At 46.6% G+C, this 12,519-nt stretch overlaps 1 protein-coding gene across 2 annotated transcripts in view; it reads right to left on the bottom strand.

The window, feature by feature from the left end:
* The window catches only part of Mthfd1l (methylenetetrahydrofolate dehydrogenase (NADP+ dependent) 1 like), a 181,783-nt gene extending 171,534 nt beyond the window's left edge, over nt 1–10,249 (bottom strand). For both annotated transcript variants that reach the window (XM_031351087.1, XM_031351088.1), the window contains exons 1-4: nt 9,854–10,249; nt 2,623–2,707; nt 1,187–1,237; nt 1,045–1,098 (exon numbers count right to left, since the gene is read on the bottom strand). In XM_031351087.1, coding sequence (XP_031206947.1) covers nt 1,045–1,098; nt 1,187–1,237; nt 2,623–2,707; nt 9,854–10,083 — 420 coding nt within the window. In that variant the 5' untranslated portion in view covers nt 10,084–10,249. The remainder of the gene's footprint in view (nt 1–1,044; nt 1,099–1,186; nt 1,238–2,622; nt 2,708–9,853) is intronic.
* Between the last annotated feature and the right edge of the window lie 2,270 nt (nt 10,250–12,519).

Below are 12,519 nucleotides of genomic sequence, written 5' to 3'. Positions count from 1 at the left end.
CCAACGCATAAGAGCATCAACAATCTTAGTTAAGCCAGAGAGACGCCATACAATACCGTAGGGTCTGTACTACTTGTAGTTTTAGGTATTTGCTGGGTGTCGCTCCCCATCTAATAGTCTCTGTATCTAGAGATAATTATTTTGAACAACCTCCATTACTAGTGGAATGGCTTTTTGACCATGGTGCGAATGTGGCTGCGACAGGTAGAGTTGACTACCACCTTCGATTTGGCAGTACACTACAGAGATGCTAGCAGGAAGGAAGTACTGTAGCTCTCCTGACTTCGGGATGCTTTTTCTAGCCAGTGACTGCTGATCTTCAAACATCATTCATGTCTAATCTCACCTCCACCACCTCCCCGCAAACAAATGAATAAATGAACAAACAAACAAACAAACAAACAAATAAACTTTATCAACCCAGATCTTGTGATTAGAGGTTTTCTATCCCAGGAAGCCTAACTCTAACCTTATCCCTAACCGTAGCTGGCCAGAGGAAAGTTAGCCCCAAAAGCTCATGCCCCAGCCCAGGACCATGGCATACTGGGGAATGATGCTGGCAGGAACAACTAGAACACATGGCCCAGGATGGAGATTTTATCAGTTGTCCCCAAAATGATAATGAAGGAGTCCCAGAGTGTTAATCCTAGAAGACGACCCTTGAAGATTACCATGTCCTGTTCCCACATTGCATCAATAATGCTGTGGTGACCCTGAGATACCAGAGGAATGGTCCATGTTGATGCTTCTAGAACAGAGTAAAACCAGAGCTGGGTTTCAACATACCCCAACTCCAACAATGTTTTCATGAGACCCTGTTGCTTCTACCATGAATAAACAGCTGAGTTCACCATAATGTCTCAGCTTACCATCAATAGAAACTAACTGTAAGGCAGAAGGTGATCAGGAGCTTTTACATCACAGGGAAGAGCGATCTCATTCCCATGGAAACTCGACCACAAGAGAAGGCTGGACCTGTGCCCACCTCCCCAGAAGATGCCCATAGGCCCGATAAGGAAAGGAAATGAGCTAGGCCGACATTACCTCATCCTCTCCACTGTCTGAAGGCAAGCAGATATGAGTGATATCCAGACCAGCCTGAAAGGGAACATAAGATTCTCTGTCACCACAAGAGAACACACACCGTTACGAATTCTAATGGACTGCTAGAATCTCCAGCTCTCACCTCCTTGGCCAAATTCTGGTTCATATCCTGCATCAAGTTGTCATCACCTGCCTAGGGGCAAAGGAGCAGAAGGGAGAATGTTACAATGTGAAATACCTTTACAATGTGTCCCAAACACAACACAGAGATCACACTTGCGAAGACAATGAACACAAGTAGCCTGAATACAAAAGACGGTAAGAAAATTATAGAAACGACTCTTATTGCCTATGAAAACTGGGCTAACAGTAGGAGTTATGGACATGTAAACTTCTTAGACTAACACATTATAGCCTTTAAGAAAATAATAGATTGCATGTTGCAGGGTGTGGTGGTTTGAATGAGAATGGTCCCTATAGGTTTATATATTTGAATATTTGGTCCCCTGTTGGTGGAACTGTTTGGGAAGGATTAGGAGGCGTGGCCTTGTTGGAAGACATGTGTTGCTGGGGGTGGGCTTGAGGTTTCAATAGACTTGCATCATTTCCAGTGTCTTTCTCTGCCTCCTGGTGGAGGATCAAGATGTTATTTGCCAGTCATTCTTACCTCCATGTCTTTGTTCGGTAATAAACTCTAACTCACTGAAACCATACCCCAACCGAATGCTTCCTTTTATAAGCTGCCAGGGTCAGTCATGGTGTTTTGTCACAGCAATAGAAAAGTAACTAAAACATGGGGTGTATAAAAATGACATCATCATGGCCACAGAGCCAGCATCATGTTGTATGAACCACCAAAGACAGATATTTGGATGTTCGTACTTAGGCTGAATGGCAACATGCAACCAGATTCCCAGGAGCCCAAGTTCCCAGAGCGACTCCCCTGGAGGGGATATGGAAACTTCGCAAAGGATGCAGGTCACATGAGTACAGTCCTACAATCTCCCGAACCAAGGTGCCATTGGCCACATAGGCTGCTATCTTGATACTGGACCAGCCTGCCAAGCATCACAATAATAGGCCAAATTGCTTCCAGGCCTGGCTCATCCTGTTATTTCCCTGCATCTGCCACCACACTAGGATGCCAATAACACAGTGCCAACTGCAGCTCAGGACTAAGGGGCAGCAGCCAAAGGACAAACTCGGGATGCCAAGTTCTCTGACACACTCATGGCTTTTGACATGTGAGTTGTCAAACATTAATGAGCACCTGCCATTACCCACTCGTCTTCCCCAGAAACAAGAGAGAACGGACTTGCCAGACGTATCAAATATACATAAGTACATGTAACTATTCTTTGTCCTGTGATTTATGGTGCCTACCTTCTGACCTCAGTGAGTAACCTATACCTCAGAAAGATAACTGACTCCAAAAGAGTCGTGTCTAACCTGCAACCCTGTAGAAGAAAACCACGTAAGAGCACTGGCCACTGACAGGCCATGCGTCTGGTCTCTGCTTATATGCATTTGCTAAACTGCATCTTAAAATGCTAAAAGTGCACCATGCTCACAACTTACCTGAATAACAGCAAGAACTGGCTTAAAGGCAGGGTTTTTTTCTTGCAACAAGCTCAGCACTTCCTTGGAATTGTGAATGACGTCTCTGTATGGAGAGAGACACAGCACAGCCATTTCCTTGTTAATAATTAGATAGGACAGGCACAATGTGTGTCCTTGCAAAGCTTGTTGTTGTAAGTGAATCAGACAACAGAGGGAGACTGATCAGAGTGTGAGGGAAGGCAGAGCACCCAGGCATCAAGAACTCCTGATGCAAGCAGTGCAGTTCTGGCACAGAGCTGTCGTCCCAGCTCTAGGGAGGCGGAGGTGAGAGGACTGTAAATTCAAGGCCAGCCTACACAATGAAACCCTGACTTAGAAGAACTAAACGTGGCTATTCATTTACGAGAGGTTGAAATTATCTCCTGTATTTTCCAAGTTTGTGATAATGACAAGTTTGGAGCCAGTGAAGAGAGCTCAGTGGGTAAAAGTGCTTGCTGACAATCTGTCAATTGTCCATCTCCAGACCCATATGGTAAAAGAAGGGAACTGAGTTGACCCCTCCTCTCCCAAGTTGTCCTCTGACTTACACACTCACATGCACACAAATAAATAAATATAATAAAGGAATTGAAAGTCTGGGTTTCTATTCCAAACAATTTAATTCTTTCACCACATTTTCTTACTCCTCCCCCAGGAGAAATGAGTCTGAGGTAATGTTGGAAAAGGAAACAAATGATGGGGGGGGGGGTGAAGGGGCAGCACAGGGGAGTGGTCTGTGAAATGGTGATGGCTAAGTGGATGGCAAGTATGGAACAATGAAATGGTGTCTAAATTCCGGTTAAATTCCAGCATCCAGAGTTTAAAGGAATGTCTCAAAGACAGAAGAGGAGGGAAGGATAGCAGGAAGTTGCAGAAGGCATAGGATGCTGTAGCCAATGGGGGCCCTTTTAAAGACAACGTTATCCTCCTGGGGCAGCTTGTTCTTCTCCAAGTCATCTTGCCCCAATGCCCAGTGAGGGCTAGGAGAGGAGCAGACCTATATAAATATGGCAGAGACAGACTTTCTTTCTAGAACCTTCCAGATGGGTCATTCTGAAAGCTACCATCACCTCTACGCTATGTCCTCACTGGCACATCGCCAGGCGTTGGCTTTTTGTTTCCGCCTCTCAGAGCAGACTGAAAGGCTACCCAAAGTAGTGCCCAGTTTCAGTGTTAAAACATTATCCTCCCCCCAAGTTCCCCCTCCCCTCGACGATGGCTGGGTAAGCCTGGGGTCTCACACGAGCTAGACAAGTACTGCTGACTTCAGGATGCCTTTATTTATTACATGCACCCAACAACTTTGAAAAAAATGAATTAGTCTCAGCCAGATGCCATTAGTAGTGACTCACGAAAACCAACCATTTCCCGCCTTCCTTGCAGAATGGTGGCTGAGGAATTGTGAAATGGAAAGTGCTGAGCCCTCATACAAGGGGATCCAGGGAACAGGGTACACACAAGACCACAAAGAGTTAAAAACTTGCATGGGACTTAACTTTCCTAACATCACAGAGGCTAACAGAGCCAGAGGCCAGGCAAGTGTGCACTGTTAGCAATTATTTGGTTTTGGTTTTATACACTTGGGAGACAGTTCAATCCCTGGGGAAGTAATTTCATTACTGTGCTAAGACGTGAAACCCTTCTGAAAAGTTGAGATTACTTCTCCAGCAATGGGTGGTGAGGTTTCTATGCTGCACTGCCGCCCAGCCTGGCAGAGCTGCTAAGCTGCTCTAGGCCAAGCTGGGTCCATATTTTTGCTTAGTCTGGGGGAAGTACTGCACCAAGCACTTCTGACTCTAAGAATTCCCTGGGAAGTGTAATCACCATCAAGATTCCATCTCAGAAAGTCTGATTCAATATGCTGGGCTGGGGTCCAGGAATGTATCATTTTAAATAAGTGCCAGGGGTTTCTGGAACATGGTCTGTGGATAACAGCTTTCTTTGACTCCAGATACAATGTGCCCAAGTGCCTTCTGTTCCTAGCACCATCCTTTTGTTGTAGACAGTGTCCACTTGAACTATAAACTCAAATGAACCCTCCTTCTCTCAGGTTGCTCCTTGTCAGGTACTGGTCATGGTCTTAAACATAAGAAACATAAAAATCTGTAACAGGAACCCTTCCAGTCTTGCCCACTCTCAATAAACTAAACTTAAAAAAAGATTGCTAGCCCCAATTTTTAAAAAAATGAAAGGAATATTCCAATAGCTAAATTATCACTAGAGGGGTTGGAGAGATGGCTCAGAGGTTAAGAGCACTGACTGCTCTTCCGAAGATCCTGAGTTCAAATCCCAGCAACCACATGGTGGCTCACAACCATCTGTAACGAGATCTGATTCCCTCTTCTGGAGTGTCTGAAGACAGTTACAGTGTACTTACATAAAATAAATAAATAAACCTAAAAAAAAATTATCAGTAGGTTTAAGTTAGCTGTCAAGGACTTGGAGAAATGGCTCAGCAGTTAAGGGCACTGCTTGCTCTTCCAAAGGACCACTGTTCCAGTTCCAACACTCACACAGAGGCTAACTACTATCTGTAATTCTAGTTCCAGAGGTTTGGATGTCTCCTTTTTTGGCCTCCGAGGGCAACAGGCACATTGTTGGTACACAGACATACATGCAGATCAAACTCTCATACACACAGAATAGAAATAATTTTTTTTTTTTAAATCAGTTGTCAGACCTAAAGTAGTTGCAGTAAGGGGCAGAAAGAAGATATGGCTACACAAAGGGGCTCAACAAAGCAATCATACCACTTAAAAAAAATTGGTTGGGGTACCCACCCACAACTGGCCATGTGTATTATGCTTCCATTTCTTGCTGTGATGCCTGCAGTGATAAACAATACAGGAGCATTCCCAGGCCCCAAACATCCAAAGAGTAGCAGAAATGTTTCCAAAGATGAGTCTATGTCCTTGGGGAAGAAAACTTCAATTCTGACTGGTAACAGTGTAGCTAAAACGCAATTTTCCCTATTACTGAAGATAGGTGGGTAAAAGTTTAAGCTTAGCTCTGCACTAACACAACCCCTGTTAGTGATACTGTTACAATTTCTGCCTCCATCACCAGCTCAGTCATTTCCGCCTGGCTAACTGCATTAAGCCTACAAGCTGAGCACAAAGCTGCCTTGTTCTAACAACTATATTCCTCCTCATTCTCCCTGCGGCTGGCTGTGACCACACCCGAGTGTAGGAGAAAACAGCTGGCTACGTTACTGAAAATTATCAACGCACACTTATCCTCATTCCCGAAAGTCCAGAGCACTTGTTAACTTCTCATTAAGCCCTCATTTTAACTTCTCAGCTCTTTCAAAGGTAAAAGGATCCTTCTAGGAATACAGAGCTAACCTCCACAGACATCTCCCCCCAAGGCAGCCAGTAGTGTTTAGAGAACCGGTCCATGGTAAAAAAAAGTGGAAAGCTGTTTTATAACTCTTTGCTTTGGCCATTATCAGATACACTTTATATAACAGGGGTGAAAATAAAGCTGACCCCAGCTACTTCCTCCACATAGTCTTCCCAACTCCTCTTTTTTAGTAATAAGATTGAGTTTCAACCTCACATGACCACCTACATCTCCCAGTCTCTCTCCCGAAGCCCACTGGGATCACCTCATCAGCTTTTGGCCACAAGGAGGAGGGAAGGATTGTGTATTAAGAGGACCACACACAGCCTGGCTCCTTTTATCTCTCACTGGCTGGGAGTTGACAAGACCAGAGACCAGAACCGATGAGTAATCATCTTGGGGACCATCCTGGAGCCTTTGCTCGGGATGTTATCTTTGAGTGTTGCTAATGGTTTGAGTGGGTCCCTCAAGCTCATGTGTGTTGGAGACTTAATTTCTGGTGTAATGGTGCTGATACGGGACCTTGAGGAGGTGGAATGGATTCATGTGGTTGTCATGGGATGATGGAAGGGACTAATTCACGTCTGCAACTCTCTTGCCTTTAGTTATGTTGTGATGTAGCAAAGCCCTCGCCATATGCTGGCCCATTGTCAGTGGACTTCCCAGCCTCCAAGAGGGAAGTCTCTATAATCATTCAGCCTGTAGTGTTATGCTATAGCAGCAAAACCTAGAAAAAAAGATAGGCATCCTGGCTCTTTTTCAATTTTCTGCATGAGCTGAATCTGAGATCATTTTTTTATGTTTGTTTGTTTTGTTTTTGTTTTTCGGGACAGGGTTTCTCTGTGTAGCCTTGGCTGTCCTGGAACTCACTCTATAGACCAAACTGGCCTCAAATCCAGGAATCTGCTTGCCTCTGCCTCCCAAGTGCTGGGATTAAAGGCGTGCGCCACCACTGCCCCTGGATCTGAGATTGGTAAGATTATCTTATATGCATTATTCCATCAAATCTTAGATAGACAAGGAGAGCCACACCACCAATTTATGAACCACTAAGAAAAAAAAATTGCTGTTAGTTAAATGACAACATACTCTTTTCTTTCCAAAATGTCTTTATTGTATTGATGGAATTTGTTTTTAATTAACTGTGTATGTATGGCGGCCAGAGAAGGATTGGCATGTCCTGAGCTGGGGTTAAGGGCGGTTGTGAGTCACCTAGTCAATGTGAGTACTGGGAACCAAACTTTGATCCTCTGCAATAACAGAGTATGCTTTTAGCCCGTGAGTCATTTCTTCAGCCCCCTTAAAGAATTTTTAAAGGTATCTAGACAAAAAAAATTGTTTTATTGTATGTATCAAAAAAGAAAACAATAAACTGAAGAATACTTAAACTTCGAATTGTGGATCTGACTTTCCTGAATGGATTTTTAACTGAAAAAAAAATCTCATTTTTGTTGGTTGACAGGTTTTTTTTTTTGATATGATTATCCTATGTATCATAAGGATGCTGGTGAAGCAGTAATCCTTAAAATATGCCATTGTCAAAAAAAAAAAAAAAAGCTGGGCAGTGGTGGCGCATGCCTGTAATCCCAGCACTTGGGAGGCAGACATCGGCAGATTTCTGAGTTTGAGGCCATCCTGGTCTACAGAGTGAGTTCCAGGACAGCCAGAGCTACACAGAGAAACCCTGTCTTGAAAATACCAGTATGATCTGGTAGTCTCCAGCAAGGACAGTCCATAGTCACAGGAGTGTGCCTCAGAGCAAAATTCCTCATATCAGGAACCAGAAAGGAGAGGAGAAAACATTGAATCCTCACCACTTCCTTCAGGGCAGGTCCTAAGAAGCATCTCCTCCAAGGCCCTATTTCTCAAAGTTTCCACCCCAGAATGGCCTCAGAAGCATCACTCTGTGGCCTAAGCCTCCAGTGTATGAACCCATGGAGAACCATGACCAGCCAAGGTGTAAGCCTGTAGTTTTTGTTTCGGTCACCCATTCTGCAAATGTTGGGGACTGGCACTTTCTAGATTCTATCAGATGACAGGCAACCATCAGAGATCACACTATTTCCAAAAATGACCTCTCAGATCACAAGCAATGGAACTCCAACACTATGTAAAAGTCACTATGCTTCCTGGTAACTTTATGCCATATCATTTCTGACGCACATGTAATTCCACCCTAAGCTCTTGAACAGCTATCTAATTCCAGGTGACATCCAATCTGATAACTTCTCCACTTTCCAAATCCCATGGGTACAGGCAGTGCTAAATGTGCTAAAATGGCCACCTGACCTACAGCAGCTACAAGACCCAATTGATGGGAAGCAAATACTCTGTCCAGAGGGATTCAGGATACACATTCTAGGATTGCTGGGTTAGTATACATCTTAGAATTGCTTCACTGAAGCAGGTGGCCTTATGGTTTCCATTTGCAGTTGAACATGCTTAGGCCAATCAATAGCTTGTCCCTGGTACAGGCGCATTGCAAGAGGAAGGCATCACACTCTCGAGCTCTGTCCTCTGGTTCAGAAGCAAGCAGAGCCAGGGAAACTACCACCCATCCACTAAGAACACACGCACGCACACATGTTTTTACTTATGTATTCACGTGAGTGTGTTCCGATGCATGTGTGTTGTGTATATTTACCACAGGTCAACTTTGGAGGCTATCCCTCAACAGTTGCTCACCTTGCTTTTGGAGACAGGACCTGTCATTGGACTGGATGATACTGTGTGGGCTGGCCAGTGAGCTTCGAGATCTGTCCTTTTCTGCCTCCGGGGGACTGGGGTATCAAGAGTAAGCCACCATGCCCACATGGGTACTGGGGATGGAACTTAGGTCTTCATGTTCCTCCCAGCCAGTACTTTGTTAACTGCCCTATCTCCCTAGCTTGGGCTTCCAGTTTTTAAACAACAGGTAGAAAAATAGAAATAAGGGATTTCATAGCACGTGAAAACCATACGAAATTGAAATTTCAGTGTCCATAAAATGTTGGATTTTATCAAAAAAACTGTGAGAATTTCTTTTTCCTTGTCACAAACGTACCCATGTAACATTTTGAATTCTGCTTTTTAGTTCACTAAACCTTAAGTATTTACTGTCATGCCCATTACACCAAGTTCGCAGAGCTTAGTTTAGTTTATTGTTAAAATAATGACTATTTGTTGCAGGCTATATGTGTGACAGCCCCTGGGGCCAGATTGTTTTTGCTCATTTAATTGTTTCCATAGCCCCAGTTGGGAATCAAAGCGGAAAAGGGCTTTCCCGCCCTTTGCAGGTAGGTCCTCTGCACAGCAGTGGCCTAGCAAACCCACTACTCAGTATAGGGTTTGATCAGACAACTCTGCCCAGATCACCAGGGGATAGGGAATCGACTTTCCAGTTACAGCTACACCGGAACCTGTGTGCTTTCTGGGCGGCGATACTCCCAGACCTGGAGGGCTTCCGCAAGGGGTTTGGCCCGCCCCTCCTCCAGTAGTGGGACAGCAGCAGTGGCAGGATTGCAGGGCCGCCCTCCTTGCTTCTCTCCCGCCCAGGGCCGCACCGCCCTTTTTCCTGTCGGCGCCACGCCCGGCGCGGTTGCATCAGAGCCGGAGGCGGGCGGTGCACGTGGAGCGGGTCGTGCGGTCCGTGAGGCGCGCGCCGGCCGGGGGATGCCCTCATCTGCAGTGTCCCATGCTCTGAAGGTCCCCCTTTGCCCCCCACGCCCTCTCTGCCAATCGCAAGGCGTCTCTAGCAAGTCGGCACCAAACACTCTCTGCTTCCCGCCCTACGAACAGGTCCCTCGGGTCTCCCAGCTCCAGAGAGTGCCGTTGTCCCATCCTTGGGTCCCTGTCTAGAGACCTGCGTGTAGACAAGCCGGACACTCACCTGACGATGGAGTCCATCCCTGGGGCTTCCGGATTGCCCGGGCCACGGCCGCTGAAGGCTTGGCCATCCTGCAGCCGCCACCCGCGTAACCCCTCGGGGTCACCACCTCCGCTGCTGCTGCTGCTGTTGCTGCTGCCGGAGCGACATAGCTCACGGAGGCGACGTGCTGGGCCCGGGGACAGCTGCTGGCGGCCGAGCTGGCGTAGCAGGAGAGGGAGGCGGGAGCTCATGCTGCTGCAGAGCGCAGGGTCCTCCCGAGGCGCAGAGATGCGGCTGCAAGTTCCTCCCCGGGATGGCGAGGGAGGCACCAGAGAGCCAAGCGGCACAGTAAAGGACCAGCAGCAGGAAAAGACCAGGCTCTTCCTCGTGGGAGGAACTGAGGCCCCTAGGGGGCACTGTACCTAGTGGCCGTGACGTTAGGAGGGCGGGGGCCAGCGGACGTGAAGCGGCTGGTTGGAGTTGCCAGAAAGTCAAGGCAGAGGAGGTGGGGCATCAGTGTGGTGCTGAGCCCTTGCCCTGAGATTGTATGGCCAGCCCTTTCTGCCTCAAAACCTGATGCCACCCTTGGTCTTCATAAGGCAGCTCACTTTCCGCAGGAGGTAGTGGCCCTAAGTTCAGTTTAGACCTTCAGAAGGAAGGGTTTATCACGTGGGAGGTGGCCTAGGGCTAAAAGTCGTTCTTGGAGTCTGCATGCAATGCTGGTTTTGTAGCCTTAAGCAGGTTAACGCCTTTGGTTTTAGGACTGAGTCTTCCGAGCTTTATAATTTCCAGGGTTAGTGGGGAATAACATTGTAACTTTGTAGTCCACAAGTGAGGTAGAATAGAATACGTGCTAGACAGAGACGGTTTTTGAGTGCTTACGCTGCTCTGTGTGCTGGAAAGATACATCGATTAGCCCCCAACAGATGTAAGGGATGGAACGACGTTCGTCTGATTTCTAACCAGGAGAACCTGGGATGCAGAGAAGTCATTTGGTTTGTTGGCAGAGCTGTGAGCTTGCCCAACTCCAAGTGACCCTCCTCCTCTTCCTCTTTTTAATTTTACTTGTGTCCATGAGCTTGCAGCAAGCGAAGGATAGGGCAACGTGAAGAAACCAGTTCTCTGTTTCTGTCTTGGGGGCAGCAGCGGCCTGCTGGGGTGGTGGGCAGAAGGATTGTTCTAGGGATAGAACTCAACTTCCTAGGTTTGGCAGCAAGTGCCTGTACCTGTCACCTCACTGACACACGCGGGTCATGGTTTTTAACTGCATGGCCAAGCAGGTTCCAAATAGGGTAAAAAGTTTAAGGGGGAAAAATGCACCTAATTGGAACTCGGGGCCACAGAAACTTACTCCCTATGAAAAGTCCCTATGATGAAATTGAGTCAGACAACGTTTGCAGATTATTCTCAGTCTACCTCACTGCTGTAGGTGGGATAAGTGTCCCAAAGGCCCATATATTAAAAACCTGGTCACCAGCTTGGGTGTTATTGGGAGATGGAAGCATATTTTAAGAGTCGAAGCCTACATGGAGGAATTTAAGCTCTTAGAGATGAGCCCATGGAAGGGGTATTGGGATCTATCTTCCAGCCAAGTCCAATCATTTATTAGGGCAGGTTTGATAGATGACCCTTTTAGAATGAGGAATCCATCCCTAAACAGAGCATTTCTCATCTGTGAAATAAACGCAATACAGTGTGGCTCCTCCCAGGACTGTGGTGAGTCTAGAGGGACAAGAGCCGTGGCAAATGTGACGCTCACTCTGCCCACAGGGATATATAATAAGGCCCTTACCTCTAGCCTGGAAAACCCAGGCAGGCTGATTTACTAGCTTGTAAACTCCCTTCATGTTTCTTAGCAGTGAGTTCAGGGCTAGGATCAAGCAGGCTGGAGCAATCAAGCAGGTAGAGAGATAGAGCACAGACAGCTGGGTGGGGAGATGTCATTGTCGCTTGTGTGTAGACATACCATGCTGGCTACAATCAGGAGGGGGAGGGGTGTGCGTATGAGGAGAGTGGAGGTGACAGTTGCCAGATGGCCAATGAGGACTTCATGTAGTCTCAGAGAAAGATTGCATATAGGGAGGAATGCACAAGGGGTCCGAGGGAATGGTGTCCGTTTTGGACAGTTCAGGTGGAGAACTATGAAAAGCCTCCTGTCCCTCAAGAAGGGAGTCTGAGCTAAAGAGGGGACGTGAGGAAACAGTATGGATAGTAGTTTAAACCTTGTGTGAATCCCTAGCAGGCAGGGAGACTCTTGGGTCTCCAGCACCAGCAGCAGCCTAGGGATGGTTGAAGAGTTCAGGTGGAGCAGAGCAGTCAGTGAGTTGGCTCAGATGAAAAGTTCCCTCAAAGGAGCATCATGTTCTTCATGCTTTGCATGATAGGCACTCATTTTTCTCTCATGAGAAGATCTCTTATTATTTATCTAGAACATCTGTGCTCAAGCTGCTGACCAAGGCCATAAAGGAACCAAGTCCTCCAGCGGTCAAAGCAAGTGACCATCACTAATGATGCTTCTTCGCCTTTTGTACCTTCTCCTTAGATCTCACCACATTGCCTCACCAGAATCCAGGGCCAATTGGGCCTGCCCACCCTCTGCTCTTCTCTCCTTCTTCTAGATAAGTTGGAAATTTGGATTTTTATTTTTAAACTCCTTTACATGTTGTACAAGTCCGATTCGGCCTGTG

Source organism: Mastomys coucha, unplaced genomic scaffold (genome assembly GCF_008632895.1).
Source record: "Mastomys coucha isolate ucsf_1 unplaced genomic scaffold, UCSF_Mcou_1 pScaffold5, whole genome shotgun sequence".
Taxonomy (NCBI): Eukaryota; Metazoa; Chordata; class Mammalia; order Rodentia; family Muridae; genus Mastomys; species Mastomys coucha.
Note: the sequence above shows the minus strand (reverse complement) of the source record. Positions and strands in the feature narration are given on the sequence as shown.